The sequence below is a fragment of the Plutella xylostella genome, chromosome Z, assembly GCF_932276165.1.
Source record: "Plutella xylostella chromosome Z, ilPluXylo3.1, whole genome shotgun sequence".
In the NCBI taxonomy this organism is placed as follows: domain Eukaryota; kingdom Metazoa; phylum Arthropoda; class Insecta; order Lepidoptera; family Plutellidae; genus Plutella; species Plutella xylostella.
The window spans coordinates 1814582-1833073 of NC_064012.1; the positions used below are offsets into that span (position 1 = coordinate 1814582).

At 39.0% G+C, this 18492-nt stretch overlaps 1 protein-coding gene and 1 long non-coding RNA gene across 4 annotated transcripts in view; one reads left to right on the forward strand and one right to left on the reverse strand.

Moving 5' to 3' along the window:
* Nucleotides 1-58: 58 nt before the first annotated feature.
* The window catches only part of LOC105382687 (disco-interacting protein 2), a 99994-nt gene continuing 81560 nt past the window's right edge, over nucleotides 59-18492 (forward strand). For all 3 annotated transcript variants that reach the window (XM_048632860.1, XM_048632861.1, XM_048632862.1), the window contains exon 1: nucleotides 59-270. In XM_048632860.1, the coding sequence (XP_048488817.1) occupies nucleotides 186-270 (85 nt within the window). In that variant the 5' untranslated portion in view covers nucleotides 59-185. The remainder of the gene's footprint in view (nucleotides 271-18492) is intronic.
* On the reverse strand, nucleotides 10215-15684 carry LOC125491286. The gene is made up of 2 exons (XR_007268214.1): nucleotides 15560-15684; nucleotides 10215-10341 (listed from the first exon to the last, which is right to left on the reverse strand). It is a non-coding gene; the product is annotated as an uncharacterized LOC125491286 (long non-coding RNA).

The following is an 18492-nucleotide window of genomic DNA, read 5'->3' on the forward strand; positions in this document are numbered from 1 at the left end:
ATTTTAATATGTGGTACTCTGAATGCGATCGATGCGCCCCCTATTGTGGTTTAATTGTAACTTTAGTTTCTAACAAATCGCGATCGTGAACTATTCAAAATTCAAGATGGCCAAGTGCTACGATGGTGGCTTCCAGTGTTGTCGTTATTTTTAGTTATTTTGTGTGAAAATTGTGGATTTTCGCAATGGCTGACTTAAGTGTTGATATATCAAAATTACCTGACGATGTGAAAGATAAATTGGCCGAGTTGGAGTTGGAGTTATCCGAGGGTAAGTTTCTACTGCAGTAAGACTAGGCACTTGACTGTACATTATTCCGACCAATCGATATTTTGCTAACTTTGACTAAGTTTTATTTTTAAATAATGTAGATAAGATGATCCGTTAGTAAGAACGTAATTATTTTACTTTAATAAACTTTACCTTCGCCTCCAATAGAAATACAGTACTTGCTAAATACGAAGTCATTGACAGCTGATGATGTTTTCTGTAAATACAACTTCGATAATTCTTGATAAACTTTATTTCTCTTGATGTTAACGCTCGAGCGGGTCTGTGCATTACTCGGATGAAGAGTTAATAATTTTCCTCGATATCTGCACATTTAGAAGTTAATTTTAGTTTACGAAAAAAACTTTACTGAGTTTTAAAGTTAACACTGTGCGTGCGCGATCTCGGATTAGAATTAAAATATTTTTTAAGTTTAGTTTTACTGTTGATTCTTCTCATATTAATATTAGGTAATATTTAGGACACCCTTAGCGTTAAAATGACGCTTTAGCATTATTTAATAGTTGCGAATTCAGTGAGTTTCACGCCCTCGTCCTTTGTGGCTCGAGGGACGGCGACTCGGCAATTGCTACAAGTGTTTAAAATTACTCATGATTGCCCCATATTGGTGTCACTTGACTAACTATACAGGCAGGCCAATTGACTGTTATTTAAAGTGCTATCCTAGATTCATTTGTACAGTAAAAGATTCTGAACAGAGCTTCAAGACCAAAATACATAATGATGATAAAAATAATAGCAATGTTTGCAAACATCACTGTGGGAATGCTTAAACTGTGACCATCTCACCGTGCTGTTCCTAACAATTACTAGCCTGTTTTAAGTCTTGTTACATAGAAACTAGTTTTTTAGTAAGGGTAAGTTGTATTTACAAAGACCCTACTAAAATGATTCCACCCTAACTTGATAATCTTGATCCGTAGAGCAAGAAGAAACCAATTCATATTAAAGCGTTCAAGTTTTAAGCCACCCATAAATGTTTTCTTTAAAGACTCAAAATATTGTTAAAAGTATGTATTTGAAAAGAATACTTAATCAATAGAATAATTGAGGTAAAGGTATACCATGTACTGGTAATAATTTAATTGTATTTTCTCATTCTTAGACTGGCACGTTTCTCTAATTCATCCATTTTAATCTTTAAAATGTTGCTTTAAAAGCTATCAGTTGTAATATAACTTGGACCACATTCTTTTTAGATCTTAATACAGGCACAGATCATTTAAATAGTATGTAAGTACCTATATTCTATAATCTTTAGCAATGCGAAAGTTTATATTAATATATTATGTATAAATATTGCGATTTTTTTAGTTATTTGCATTATTATTTAGTATTATAAATAAATAAACATTTGTAATAATACAGATGTGTTGTCACAACATTTGTTCAGTAAATAAAGGTAATTACCTACCTGTTATTAGTTCCAATTAATTAGGGATTTTTGTGCAGAAAACAGGTCAACCACAGACTTGTGAGGTCAACTTTAATGAAATATAATGTTCTAAGTAATGTAACTAACACCATTATTTGTTTATTTTTGAAACTATATTGTTGAACAATACACTTCATGTCATAATGAGTAAGCTGATGCAAAAAAGAAATAACACTGTCAGAGAAAATATTAAAAGACTAGCTATTCCTCGAGAGATTCAAACCCCGTTTAAAAAGGTATTTCAGGGTAATTTAGAGATAAAAAGTAGATTACATCACTTAGGGAAAGTCTAGCATTAAAATGGATTTTTGAAATCAGTTCAATAGTTTTAAGTTAATTCGTTATTAAAACACGTATTAATTTTTAAATATACATACAAACAAATGTTTCCTCTTTAAATTACAAACATTATGATTTAAAAAAAAAACGCGTATTTTAAAATTCCATTTCCCCGTATTACACAGACTGCAAAGCTCAAATACCGGGAATCGAAACATTCTGCGCGTAATACGCACCAGCGAATTCATAATTTTGCTCATATCATAACATGTTAACGATTCAATGAAATATTGGAAAATTAGGGAAACCGAACAGGAAAACTGGTTCTTCAAAGATTATAGCAAAAAAACATAAATATTGGAACTTTCAACAGGTATTTACGTACTTATGTATGTACTTTTTACTTACATATATCACTCGACGTGTAAAGCTTGTTGGTTGTGTAAATACCAAAAGTTTATGAAATATTATGAATTTATTATTATTATTTTTTATACCTTTGTTAACAATACTGCTGAGCTGGGCGTAAATATGAATATTTAAAATAAATAAACTAGTACATTGTACCATCCCTAACGATTGCGAAATATTTTTCATGGACACCTATTCTATTCTTCTATCAGTGCTTTTTGGTTCACTGAAAAGAAACCATTGTGAATATTCCCTAAAGATCGTAACTCCCTTCCTAAGCTTTGGCCATTTCCTACCATGCTAGGCCACTTTGGGTCTGTGGGTTCACAGCCCTTCGAAACTCACTTTCATCTTTATACAAGCGAATAAAATTAGTATTTAACCACCTAGCACACCTAGTCAAAAGGCCAGTAGGCTCAAAAAAAAGATGAATACCTACAATTTTAGTAATTTGTAAGTAGCCGTGATCTTCTATCGTGAGATACCTACCTGTTAAATTCACACCGTAGTGTTCCCAATGTATAATCTATCACCCTATATTTCTGTCTATAGAGGTATATTCTGAAAAAAAAGCAATCTATTTCCGTCCACCCAAATGAGGGTCAAACAGGGCACACCTCACGTCTATCCTCCTAATTGACCCATCTAATTGCCGGTTGACTCTTTGTGCATTGACTTGTAGGTAAATCAATGCTACCGCTAAAGTCGCGTCGTAACAAAATAATCCAATATACAATTCTGCAAGTTAACTTGATCTAACAAAGAACTGGACGGTGAATGTTACGACAACATTACGAATCCTTCCCCCCGAGTAGCTATTGCGTTCCTCGAGGACACTTCCATGCATTGGCTAGCCTGGTGGGAAGAGTATGGCTATAATTGAAACCTGGTGCACGGGGAAGCGAGACAGCACGAAGAAATGGCGTCCTATAAAGTGGGTTTGAAGAGCGTTATTGAGAAAGCATGACGCATCAGCAGAAACCCGTTTCTTGTTCTGACGCCTCGGCTGAGTAACCCGGTCTGCGTCGGCGCAAGCCAATAGCGTGAGCGGAAAATATGCTCCGAGTGTTGATTCATTAATCTTTGACTTGGCGAGTTTAAAGGTTTTGCCGAAGATTGCATTTAGCTGTTTTTTGGATATCTTCTACGTCATATAGGTGTCTCTAGGTAGAAGTAGGAGTGTGAGTAGGTAATAATAATAATAGTACATAGTAGTTAAAAATGTAGTATATAGGACAACCATAAGTAAAAAAACAAAAAGTGGTTAGTAGATATTTAAATCGAATAGCTTTTAATGAATGTTACATTGTCCTTACTATTATTTCTTCAAACTTGGGCCCTATCTGTGTTTATTGTTTGTTACAAAGTTATAAATTTTGCGCTGCATAATTTTCAAATTGAAGCATATTTTAAACTGCAAATTAGATGTTTTATGTGCTCATTAAATTAATTTTAGCTGCTTACTCCTCATCTATTTGATGTATTGTAAAACGAAAAACATTCCGCAAAATCGTGCATAAGCGTGATTGCAGTAGAAGTTACTTATTTACATTTACTTCTCTTGCAAAGCCCCTTTCTAACGAACTATTTCACAAAAGAAATTATACTTGTTTATTTTGTGTTTTCAATCTCGTTTAAAAGTGAGTTGCATTGGGGACTGGCGCTCCCACGGGTATTAAAACAATATTGTTCATGGAATCAGTTTACTCGAGAAATAAACAATACAAACGAAAGTTAGTATAGACAAGTAGCGATTGAGTTGTCGCACTTTACAGAACAACAAATCTTACTTGAGTACATACTCCAGACTTAATTTCCCCGATTTGTTACATCCGTGCGAATTTCCGGGGAGTATCCACGTCCCGGATGCCGGAGCTTCCTTAGACAACAGCCGAGACAGCGAACTAATAGAAAATTTCTGTAAGACTCTCTGATGATAAGTCTGCCTTTGTGTACATAGACTGTAATGATCTGTACCTATTTGTTTGTTTCTATGTGTATACATGCAATAAAGTGTTCAAATAAATAAATAAATGTATGAAAGTCCTGATCAGACTCTTTCTAACAATGAAACTTCGCCAAAATGGCTGTACTCCTCAGTATGAGTAGGTTCGTCCGTTCGTTCTTCAAAATAAATTCGCCATAATACATTTCCTAAGTGTCCTAATCATACAAGAGTCCGCGTTGTTCTATGGTCTTAATCTACGAAGCACAGGATGACAGCTTATCAGAAGGTTCAGGCAGAAATCCCCATAGAACAACGAGAAGGACGTCAAGATGGTATGATGATAATTATGTCCTAGAGGATGATCAACACTTATCTTGCCTAAATAAATGACAGAACAGGTGGACTTTATGAGCAGGCTTCTGTCTAGCGGTGGGGTGGAGTGCAAGCTACATGTATGTAAAATCATTTAACTAAGGTTAGGATTATGGTAACAAGAAAACTCGGATAGGAAAATTGAGGATCAAACACACACGTAGCTTAATCGTTACTTTCTCTTCTCCCGCCGGTTTTTTTTATATGTTTCCTTTACACTACCTTACCTTATATTTATTGGTGTATATTTCTTACAAGCTACGATATGAGTCAATTGTATACCTCGGTATTTGCTTCGCAAAGAATATTTTTCCAACGTAAGTTTATTACTTGGCTGATTGTACTCATAATTGATTTTGTGCCCAGCTTCGCTTTGTTTTCCTTTGAAAATTGTTCTTCGACTAGTTGCTAAATAACAAAGACGCAATCCAATTGTAAACTACCTCTGAGTGCTCTGGAATGTTTTTGAAATGAAATAACAACATACACTTGTCCAAAATTAATAATGCACATGCAGATCTTCACACCCGAATCATTAAATCGTAAGAGCCTTAAAAAATCACTTGCATTTTGCACTTTGTTCGAAAGAAATAGGAGTCAATATCATGTGTCACATAATCGAAAACAACCGATCTGTCAAAGATTTCTATGCGCATTATCAATTTTGGAGCACTGTACATGCCTGTAGGGTATTGCTTTTCATTGTTAATTTATCTTTAAAACAATATCATGACGATTACATCTATCTTACATATTTTTACTCAGTACCTACCTGTAGTGTATGAATTTATATTTGACGCAAATTAAAACGTTAGTTATTATCAAACCAGCGACAGCGCCTCTAGTGGTCGCGATGATAAAACAAAATGTATCGAAATTGAACACAACAAAACGTCAAAATTGTAACGTGGAACGAGTTCACAGTCGAATAGTTCAGGAATCGCTCTGTGTCTGAGTGCTCGCAACAAAACGTCAACAACATCTCAGTGACTGGCATTTTACGCCTGGATTTTATTCCCTTTCGGCGTCCTAGAAAAAAGTCTATAGGAAGTAGTCCAGATTCCCATCGCGGCGCAGCGGCCCGCTCGGCTGAGTGACGGCTAAAAAGCGCTAAAACACCGACCTTGTGACATGTCGTTGATGTTTTGTTACATCAATCGAGGCACAGGAGCGATAGAACTCTCCCCGGCGAATAAAAATTGATAGACAAGGTCGATTGGGGTCCCGTCACTGAATGAGCAATTTGCTCGATATACCTATTCATCTATGGCGTTATGAATGTATGTAATTTTATCAGTAATGTACTCTCTGGCGACAATAAGTGTCCCTCCTAACTCGATACGCATAGCTTATCTGACGCCTCCTGAAAATGTCGTGCCTTCTGAGGCCTTTCTTTCAACAATATGACCAAGTGGAGATTTTCAGATGCACAAAATGTGAGTTGCTTGTGTGGAGCCCCACAAATGGCGGTCTTATTTAATGCCCAGCGTGCCCTTATGCAGGTGTGGACTAGTGGAGGAGGTACTAACAAGCAATAACTTTGAAGAGTTTCTTTGCTATTTCTTCTCCTCAGTAACTGAGCCTTTGTGAAATGGTGGTAGTGGTAGACTCATAATCTTGACAATCAACAAACAATTGTAAAATTTTACGTTGAATAAAGTGATAGTTTTAACCTATTCTATTCATGACCGCTACCGTCTCGGTGAAACCGGCTGCCCAATACTGGGAACGTATCATTTAGCGATTTTATTAGTTTGTCGGAGACACGCTAAGATCTATAGGTAATGATAGAATTAAATCAGGACAACAATCCTTGAATCTGTAGCTTGAGTTAGTCGCAAGCCACCTGCTTTTTGCTGGGTATTGTACTAGTTATTATTCTGTGGTATGGTGTAAGTCGAACATCTTCGGCTTCCAAGATTGGAGTAACTTTGCCTCCACTTCTAGCACCAACTGACAACAACTACGAACAAACAAGCGACGATATCAGCGCTACGCTTCGTTAGAATGGCACTGCTCAACTATGCGTAGTAATAGTAGTACAACTAATTATTAGCATCGCTAACTCAACCTACTTAGTTCTCTTCAAGATACCAGGCGTAGAAACTTAGCGTAGTGAAGTTCCTAATAAGATACCGGTATGGTTTGGCAGAAGACAAGATTGACAAAGGCCTTCGGTAAATAGGACTTGCATTTAGTTGAGACTAAGACTGCTCCAGGATTCATTAGATGAACAATGCGAAGTGCATTGTAGATCACAAGGAATACAAACTGGGTTGACAAGAATACAGTGTACACAAACTTCTGTCAGCAGTCTCACAAAGCGTAGACTCTACCTCGTAGCTTGGGCATACCTAGTGCCGATTCATCTGCGTTCATAAGTTGTCAATATACTAAATTGGTCAAAAACATGAACTCCATACCCTGTGTGAGCAATAGGCTTCTACTAAATGACAATTCAGCCAATCACAATCCCTTATGGCGTAATGAAGTTCTGTTTAATTTGACATAGTAGTTGTGAAACGGACCCTGTCTTTATTTATAGTACGCATTTGTGTCGTTAAACAGGCTATTGTTCAGTTTAATTTATTTGAGTTAAAATTGTCTTTCGTATCAAGAAACTGCAATAAGGATAATAATAATGTACGACTGTCATCTCTTGAAGGCATCCTCGCTTCGTCAAAATGAAACATTCAACTCATAAATTTTACAATTTCATTAAGTATCACTGCACTACACAGTAATGAAAATGTAACTAAAACTTGTCCTTGTAAGTACAATATTTATTATATACCTACTAAAAAAAAATCTAAAATCCAAAATTTCTTAGTTAGTATCATTACCAGACATTGCCCTGGTTCTAGATTATATTCACGTAAACTATATCACCCTAACAACAAAATATGCCTCAAGAAACGAATAAGGGAGATAAGACCAGCCCGGCCTTATCTCCTAGTTTACTTAGATAAGAAGCCCCGAGCTCTGGGTTTCATCACACTGCATCTGATAGCTGTATTTTATTCCCGGTTTGTCTGCGCCATTTTAGGATCACAGTGTTTGATTCATTCACATGGCCATATTGATTGCGTTCCTCTTTGGTATTTTGTGCTGTGCGAATTGGGACTAAATTTTGTTGGCATATTTAGAACTGCTTTGAATTTTACGAGTATTCAGATCTATGTAAATAATGATATTATTATATATTATTATATATAATAATATCATTATTATTATATATTATTATATATATTTTTATAGAATATGGGAATTCTTATTGAGCTAATGGTCGAATGGCCGGTATTTAACAAATTTGGTATATTTTCTTTTACAAATTTGGTATAAGTATACACAATAATTCAGTTTAGTAGTTAGAACACTAAACTTGAACCGGGAATATCATGTTTTGATTTGACGGCTATGTGGTCGGTAGCATTTTGGCTTAGAAATAAAAGTCAATGGTTGTGGTACATAAATGAAGCACATTTTTTATTCTCTTTCATTCAGATACAAACTGCGAACTGAAAGAAATGCTGTGTTGATACTTGACACTCGCAGTCTCTGTACCACGTCACCATAATATTGTTGGCGCCCAACATGTGCCTTGTTCTCGGTGTTGATAGGCATGGTCTCATGATATGGCACCACCGCACCAGCATACGGGGTGCGGGGTTTTTATACCTTTCGTATGACGCGGGAGAGTCGCCAGCGGTACACACGCTGCACTAGCTCTGCGCCATTCAAATTTTCGTGAGTTTTCACTGCTCGATCGGTTAAGAAAAACTTTGTAGTAAATAGGAGCGTTTCTCGTTTTTTACTGCAATAAAATTAAAAAGAAAATAAGCAAAATATTATTTTCGAAGAGCCTGTTTCGTTACCTTACTTATTTTTAAGCACACGTTCACAGGCCTTTTGCTCTATCTCATAGAATCCAGTTCAAATTCAAACTGATGATAATGCATAGTGGGAACAGTTTTTTCGCGCACACCCATTAACGCAGTCCGCAAAAGCAATACGACGAATCTCGCGCGTATGCTAATGATTTAATCCTCAGTTATAACTATAATCCTTTCCATGCGCCACTCAAACCGCACACCAAAATGATATTGATATTCCATGGCTGAACTCAGTTTAAACATTCAATGTTATCAGCCCTTTCACGTGGATAAAATCACGTGCCAGTTTCGCCACTGTGTGTATTTGCAAATGTCGTCCGGATAATACTTTTTTCGAGCTTTTCCCGTGACACGTGTACCATTATGCCAATAACTTTTCTTTGTTCTAGTTATCGTAGGTGTTTAACACAGTTTGTACGATGAAATATGAAACTGGTTTTCCGGTACCTCCTGTAGGTTGGCTGGTAGAAAATGCTTTTAGCATTATGCCACCACAGTTCAAAATACACTTAGGTATATTTTATACTAGCTGTTCCCGCGAGCTTCGCTTCGCCTTAAAAAGTTTTACCGCTGGAATTCCGGGACATAAAGTAGCCTATGTTCTTTCTCAGGGTCTAGACCATATGTATTCCAAATTTCATTCAAATCCGTTCAGTAGTTTTGGCGTGAAAGAGTAACAGACAGACAGACAAACAGACAGACACAGTTACTTTCGCATTTATAATATTAGTTAGGATAGTTAGGATTAGTTAGGATATTTGTGCAATACAGAATTTAATAAATAAATATGTATTTCACACAGTCATCGAATTAAAACACTCAGCCGCAATTTGTATACGGGTCAATCGGTGACAGAGGCATACAATAATAGCACCATTTTAGGATGACTGCACACATTCGTCACTGTAGCTCTTCACGCATCGTGATCTGAAGGCTAATACGATAGCAATTAGATGCAATTTAGCGTCTATTATTTTTTGTGTGTATTTAATTATTCATACAGTGATGTATACGACGTGTTGGTCACTGTCAGTTTAAAAACTATTAAAATAATATTTATATTGTACAAAGTGGAATTTTAACCGTGAAGTACATTTATTCAGAGTTGGTCTCATATTGTTTATTGGAGTTTAACATTATTTTGGAAAATTGTACGTGCCTTTGAATGTTTACTGGTCTAATTCACCCTGTGTATGAATAAACGGCAAGAGTTTCGCCATAAGACCTTTATTTTCATAGTTTTAATTTAGGAGCGTCAATAGAGTTACTTCATATTCATTTTAAATCAGCCCTAAAGGTACAAAATCTAATACCATAGTCGCTAGTCGTCCGGGATTGTATTTATTGTAAAAGTTAACATTTAAAAAAGCCAGGTGGCGTTAAAAAGTTGGAGTGACAGCTGTTAAAACGATGGCTTTCCTGGCACACTATCGCTATCAGTTCGCAACCACTCTAGAACCGTTAACAAATAGATAGTGTAGTCAGCAGTCACGCACGACGCGACCATGTGAAGTGAATCACTCCGGTACCTCGATCAGATAGAGACGAGGCGCATTCGGTTCGATCGATACTCGATTCAATTCAATTTTGGTTGAATGGCTCTTTGCCGTGTGTGACTAACACGGCTAACTGGGCCAGAGTCACGTGACCAATGCTCACAGTATTGGAAAGCAGTCGTTACGGTTATTTTAGACTATTTACACAGTTAAAACCTGAAACAACCAGACAAACACAATATATACAAACAATAAGTGGACATCACAAGTAATGGTTAGATTTGTTAGTATATATGTACAAACACATTTACAGTTTAATATTGTTAGTCTTAAGGAATTTGTACAGTATATTAACTAGGGGAGTATGTACAAGGGTAAGAAGATAGTTAGTATTTACAGGTTTGGGAATGGTGGGGGGGAGGATGTCATATAGGGAGGTTTGAAGGTTGGGACATTCGAAAAAGAGATGATCAACAGATCCTTCACTGGCACCGCAGTCGCAGACAGAGCTATCACGGACCCGAATCCTAGCCAAGTGCACCGGGGTGCACGCGTGGCCCAGACGCAGTCTACAAAGAGTGGAAGTTGCTGGTTTATCTAAGTGTTTTGCTTTAAAAAACCATGGCTTTTTTGGGATATGAGGTTGGATATGGGAGTAAAATTTACCTTTAAAATTCCTAGAAGTGTCCCAGGACACTTTCCAGGATCTATCCAGCCTCGGTCCTGCGAGCGAGGCAAGGTCATGGGCAAAATTTTGGTAATGAGTGTCCAGGCCCAAGCTAACGGCATCCTTAGCAAAGGAATCTGCACACTCATTACCAATAATACCACTGTGCCCAGGTATCCAAGCGATAGCTACTTCTATACCCTGAGTCATGCAACGGAATAGGGTTTCTCTAATGTTTAAAATGATAGGGAATTTGGATTTGGATTTAAAGGGAAAGGAAATAATTGCTTGTAATGAACTGGCCGAATCAGAAAGGATAATAGTTTTGTTAAGTTTGTGTGACTCAGCGTACAGAAGCGCCTCGAGAATAGCTGTTGCCTCGCCCGTGAAGACCGAGGACTCAGGGGGACGCTTAAAACTGAGTGCAACTTTGTACTTGGGCAGCCATACGGCCAAACCCACGTTGCTGTTTTCGGAGAGTTTGGATGCGTCAGTGAATATGGGGAGCCAGCCTGGCCACTCTGAATTGAGTTTCGCACTTAGAGCTTTTTCAGCGGCAGGAGAGTCTTTACTGATACCTAAATCCATTACTACATTGGGCTGAAAAACTAAGGCGTCGTAAGGAACATCAAACAGAGGGTAAATACTAAATTTGGATGTAGGGTGGGGGAGATTAGAAGAAAAGATATAAGTTTTTAGTAGATAGGAAAGTCCATGGGTTTCTTGAGTATTACACAGACGCTTAAGGATATCAAGTTTGGGCAACAAAGGATGGGAGTTAGATTGCCAGATTCGAAAGAAAAACCGATCACATAAGTATTGTCTCCGAAGTGAGAGAGGAGGGTCAACACACTCAACCTGGAGGGCATTGGTAGGGGAGGATTTCATCGCACCTGAAACTATGCGAAGGCACTTGTACTGCACTTTGTCAATTTTCTCCAGAGCTGCTTTATTGCAAGGGTCTATAATGAAGGCAGCATAATCGAAATGGCTCCGGACAATCGCATTATATAGCAGTTTTTGTAAGTAAGGGTGGGAACCCCACCAAACACCCGACAGTGATCTGAGGACGTTGACACCCCTCTCACACTTCCGAGCCACATAGCTCATATGATGGGTACCTGATAACTTGGAATCCAATATCACGCCTAAGAATTTTACTTCACTTGATACAGCAATTGAATCTTCTCCAATAACGATGTCCACGTCAGGGACGTTGCGCTTCTTGGTAAATACGACTGCTGTACATTTTTGAGTGGAGAGGGATAAGCCATGTCGAGTCAGCCAGTCCGAGAGGTATCTTAGGGCCAGGTTCAGCTGGACATTTGTCTCTCCTAATGAAGAAGAAGCGTGGTAGAGTGCAAGGTCATCAGCATATTGTAAAATGTCGCAAAAGCAGTCAACGGACCGTTCAAGATCGTATGTATAGAGGCTGTACAGGAGAGGGCTCAAGACTGATCCCTGGGGGAGGCCTTTCCAAACAAATTTTGGGTGGTCTAGGGAAGATGATGGGGATTTTATAAATATGGATCTCTCCATTAGTAGGCTGCAAACAAGACGGGTAAGCTTCACTGGAATACTAAGCTGTCGCATTTTCTGCCTGAGCACAGGAAGAAGTACGTTGTCGTAAGCAGATGCTACATCAAGAAAGACACCCACCAGGTATTCTTTCCTCTTAAAGGCAATTTGGATGTCTGTAGTGAGTATCGCAAGGCTGTCCAAAGTACTCATGCCTTTCCGAAACCCAAACTGGGTTTTGGCTAAGATACCTTTGTTTTCGACTAGCCATTCGAGCCTGCACTTTATTATGTGTTCGAGAATTTTAGCCAAGGAAGAGGATAGGGCGATCGGTCGACGGGAGTTTGGATCACGAGGGTCCTTTCCGGATTTCAAAATAGGTACGACTATTTGTTTACTCCATGAGCTCGGAGTAACTCCGTACTCAAGGAAGTAATTTATCAGCTCCAAGTAGACCTGCTTGACCTTGAGGCTTGATTTTGAAAGAAACGAATATGGAATGCCATCAATGCCTGGAGTTGAATCGGATAGACCTGATAGAGCAGATTGAAGTTCGTCCATAGAGAACGGTGAATCCAATCTGTCTGAAGATTGTATAATAGACGGGGGAGGAGGAAGAGAATCATAGTGTGGGACATATGGAGGGGCCAGCTTGTCGCTGAACCCTTCGAGCCATACAGAGGGATCATTGGATGTGATGTTTTCGACGTTCAGAGATCCACGGAAACGTCGAATGTATCTCCACACTAAGGAAGGGGGAGATCTGGGGGAGAGACGTTCACAAAACCTGAACCAGCCCTGTTTCTTCTTTTTTTTAAGAAGCCTTTTAGTGCGAGCCGCAATGTGTTTATAATTAATAAAATTGTCCATGCTCATGTTTGAGAGATAAACACCCTCAGCATTATTGCGCTCGTCTATGGCCGTGGTACAGTCGGAATCCCACCAAGGCGGTGAGACTCTTTGGCATTTGCGAGTTTTCTTGTTTTTCGCTGAGGATGTCAATGCTCTCTCAAACATGTCGTAGTTGGCGAGAAAATTGTCACTAGTACAGGGCTGGATCAGGCTAAGTTTATCTTCTACTGATGAGATGAAGTTGGACCAGTCTTTCTCGCCAACCATGTACCTTGGAAAGGCACATGTGTCGGTAAGAATGCTGGACCTGTTGGGAATAGTGATTGAAATGGGAAAATGATCACTTCCAAAGGTATTTGGAAGGACCCTCCAGAATATTGATGATGAAAGAAGAGGAGAGCAGAAGGATAGATCCACTGCACTTTTAGGGTTTTGATGAGGATGGACTCGACGGGTTGGAGACCCGTCATTTAAAATGCAAACATCTAAGGTATCAAGCACGTCTAAGAGGGCGACAGAGAATGAGTCAGTACGATAAGAGCCCCAAGAGGAATGGTGGGCGTTAAAGTCCCCCATGATCAGGAGGGGATGAGGGAGGGAAGAAATTAAATTGTAGAAAGAAGGAAGAAGAGAAGGGTGAGGATCAGGGAAGTAGACGGACACGAATGTAACGCCTATAGCCCTAAGAGCCACGACGTTAAACTCCTGCCCGTGGGGGGGGATAGGGATAGAAGAAAAGGTAAGGGAACGCTTTACTAGCAAAGCGCACCCAGCATACCCGTCATCCTTGTCATCCCGCAGACATGAGTAACCAGAAACCCGAAAACGGGAACCCGGCACAAGCCATGTCTCCGAGATGGCAAGGACAGCGGGCTTGATGTCATCAATTAATGTGAGCAGTTCGCTTTTCTTGCTGTTAATGCTCTGAGTATTCCACTGAAGAACCCGGATCGGGTTCGCAGCCATTGGGGATGGGTTCAGAGCCATTGTGGCATAGAGACGAGATAACTTGTAATTTTTGGGCAACGTTGGGCGGTAGGGTGTCACTGAATTTAGCCAGCAGACTAACAACCAGAGACAAAAGGTGGTCAAGCAAATTGTCGTTAGGAGTGATTACACTCAGGGCACTTCCATTAGGAAGTGAAGAAGATGGAGAAGAGATGATAGCCTGATGGGCAAGTTTGTCGTATCCAGGACGAAGGGGAGACCTAGGCCTGCGTTGTGTGACTACAGTTTTTTTGTAGGAACGGTTGGGAGACTGGCCATTAGGTTTGGTTGAAGCAACTTCAGCAAAAGACTTTTTGCTTGAGGGTAAGCGAGCATCTGCCTCAGCAAATGAGATGCTGTCCTGCGACATAAGCACTTTAATTGATTTTTGCCTTGACTGTTCAGGGCAATTCTTGTCAGTTGAGGGATGATTACCAGAACAGTAAAGGCATGTTGGTTGGGAAGTATTGCACGATTCACCCAAGTGTGGTTGAGCACACTTGAAGCACCTTGGTTTTGAACGGCATTGAGCCTGGGTGTGTCCAAATCTACAGCAGGCATAGCATTGAATTGTGGGGTAAGTATACCTCACAACTTCTACTACAGCCCGGAAGGAGTAAATTTTCTCAGGTAGATATTGTCCCCTGAATGTAATCACTACATTTTGTGTTGGGACGTGTGTTGTTATACCTTCGTTGACCACCTTTCGGCTGAATCTGCGGGCTTTCAGGACAACCCCGCAGCCATGTGGGAGATCAAGGGAGTTGACAAAGTCATCTAGTGATAGATCCACCGGGACTCTTTTGGCAACACCCATTCGGGTTATGTTGTATGTGGGGATTTCAGCTTTAAATTTGTTTGGTGCAAGTGCGGGATGATGGACAAATTCATTGGCTGCCTTTGCGGTCTTAAACTCAACTGAGACTCTGTTTCTACCAGTCATTTTTACACCATCTCGTGTTATGTCAGCTACTTTGTTTTGATATAAAAATTGACCAAACTTGATAGCCCTAAGGGGGGCACCAGAAGCAGGATTTCCTGATGGGATCTCCTGACTAACATTAACAAGAAATGGACCTGCGTCTGTTTCGTCGTACACCTTGGTGGCGTCGAGGCTTGGGTGGGTATAGATAGTCTGGATGCTAGCGGATGCCAGATCTGGACTAACAATAACGCGCTTACCTTGCGTTTGCGGTAGTTGATCATCCCTGGGACGCTTTCGCGTCTCCTGGGACGGTTCCGTGAACATCGGGGGGGATAGCGGGGGTTGATCGGGTGTAAGCATTTCGCCATCAGGGGGATCCGGCGGGAGCCGGATCGGAGGATCCGAATGATGCTCCATTATTTAGAATGGAACCGACACTTTTAAAGAGAAGGGATTTATGGACGAACACAACACTAAACACTTACCAGCACCACAATTACGACAAAAAACAAGAGTTAACTGGTTAAATTGACCCAGAAAGGGGTCCAAGAAACGCGAAAATTGAGGAACACGTGAGCACCAACCAACGCGAACCCCGGAAAAAAAAAAAGCTTTTAATAAATCTACGAACGGCGTTATTCCTTCTGCCTGGCGCAATGACAGCCGATACTCGATTCCCTAAAAAAATACTTGAACGAGCCGTGTTCCTTGACAGCTGTCAGTTGAGTTTTTGTACAAGCCGATAGATGTCGTGACAACATAGTGTACAGAATTGTCAAATATTGCACACAGAGCAAAGAGGTTGAAGTATTAAACTCAGAATAAGAACTACTACTTTTAATAGTACTTAATTTACAACTTCAGAATGTGTATTTTTCAAGCGTCGTTGCTGTAGAGAACGCATGAGGGCAGATATAGAATTTCCTCTGTGTAAATAAGATGTGAGCTGACACAAAATCTGTGTTCTGAGGGTTTGACAGTTTAGTACAACATAATATCTCTTTGCGTTAACAAGAGTATCGCGATCGCGATCATATATTTACGACCGAACGAACGATCATTCTAAAGTGACTTCACGGTACACCTTCTGAATCGTACCGTCTACTTACTCAATTCACGTGGAAACGTCCCGAACCCTTTGAAGTTATATTCCGATGCTCGTTAAAACTTGCATATTTTCTGCTCCATTGTCAAGTTTTATAGAGTCGACGCTTCGGGATGCAATAAGCAGTGAATTTGCGATAACTACTTCTTTAATAACTTTCTGTTATGTTGTAGTGTATTAAACAGGTACCCTGTTGAGATAACTGTTATACATTAAAAATATATACGAAAGTAGTGTAAGTGCAAAAGAAATGTATCGACAAATAACACCCCACTTTACTCACTTAGCTCTTTGAATTAGTTCGGTTTGAATATTTGTGGCTTTATTAATTGGTACCACAGACCTGTATTTGAGTAGACAACGCAAGTGCATGTACTTCGCGTGTAAAAAGGGAGTGAAATTATCTTCCTTTAGCGCAGTGTCATTAGGGACGTTCCTAAACTAAATCGTTCAAGTGACGTGACTGACGTGACAGTAGGTATAAAAATAATGGCACGCTTGGTTTCTATACAAGGAATGAGACAAGCGTTGTCTATTCAAATACAGGCCTGTGATTGGTACATTCGTTGTCATTAGGTTCAACTTAAAACAGTTTGACAGTAAACAAAATGGATAGTTTTTTTTTGTTTTTGTGTACACCATCGGGAAATATGGTCCGTCTCGCAGAGCAAATCTGCGCGTGTTCTGTGAATCTGAAAAATTGGCGGACGATACGTGCGTTTTTTATTTTATTTTATACTAGCTGTTCCCGCGCGCTTCGCTTCGTCTTAAAAAGTTTTCCCGTGGGAATTCCGGGATAAAAAGTAGCCTATGTTCTTTCCCAGGGTCTAGACCGTATGTATACCAAATTTCATTCAAATCCGTTCAGTAGTTTTGGCGTGTAAGAGAAACAGACAGACAGACAGACACAGTTACTTTCGCATTTATAATATTAGTTAGGATAATCTCATTTTAATTATATGCCATACATCCTAAGCATCCTTATATGCAATTCCTCCTTTTAACCCGATCTAATCAATCGGCTTAAAAACTAACAAAAAATGTCAATCCTTAAATAATTAACAAAAATAGTAGAACTTCAACTATAGGAGTAGAACTTAACCTACAGATTTATAATAATGCGATCTAGTAAACATAAATGGTTTGAAAAGTGTACGAATGAAACTTGTTGCAAGCACCACCATATTAATAAGTTTTTTTTGTCTTTTAGTCATAGCTGTTCGTTTGCGCAAGGTTACTCTCAATATTTTCTGTTAGGGACTTTTTTATCACACAACTGGCTAGCTCTTGCGCTTACAAAAACCGTTGAATTACAAGTTATATTGTAGTTTTTATCGACTTTTTTCATCGTTGCTGCTGATCAAAGATTACAACACATTGTCACTAGTTAAAAAATTGCCTGTACCTCCAATGTAAGTTTTGATAATTTACGTAAAGGCCAATTTCAATCAGACAAATAAAGAGCTATAAATAAAAGCAGCATTTTGTCAACGTTGCAAACCAAATAAAAACTTAAATCATTACAAAAATACTTTGGCATGAAAAGCCACATATATATACATATATATCCTAACTAATATTATAAATGTGAAAGTAACTGTGTCTGTCTGTCTGTCTGTCTGTCTGTTACTCTTTCATGCCAAAACTACTGAACGGATTTGAATGAAATTTGGTATAAATATGGTCTAGACCCTGAGAAAGAACATATGCTTCTTTTTATCCCGGAATTCCCACGGGAAAACTTTTTAAGGCGAAGCGAAGCGCGCGAGAACAGCTAGTATGGTATAAATAAAGATAGCGATGCTCAGTCAGATGTAAATCGACCTAAAATCTGAGTGATTTGCGAACTCGTGGATAGGTGTAATAGACTCTCAGTGTCACTGTGATGAATCAACAGTAGATAAGAGTCCGCGCCACTACTGAAACTGAAATGCGATAGCCGCGGCGCTGTTCTCAACGTACCTAGTATTATTTACTATTTATTCTGATAGTATATGATAGGGCAGGTTACTTCCCAATTTTGCAGTAAGATTTATGAGCGGTGGCGCGGACTCTAGGAAATGAGTGGACATTTTAAACAATCATTTTCAGTTTGCGTAATTTTTGTATCAACCGTCGCAATTTGTTTTAAAAGTGACATACTCGTAACATCATAATTGATGTTTCAACTAAAATCTCTATTGTAGATGAGCGAACAAACATCATAATATATAACATATAAAATACAATGGGTGTACCCATTAGAGGTAAAGCTATTGTTTCAGCTAAAACTACTAAGACTGTTTTATTTCATTAATATTTCAATGGAATCGG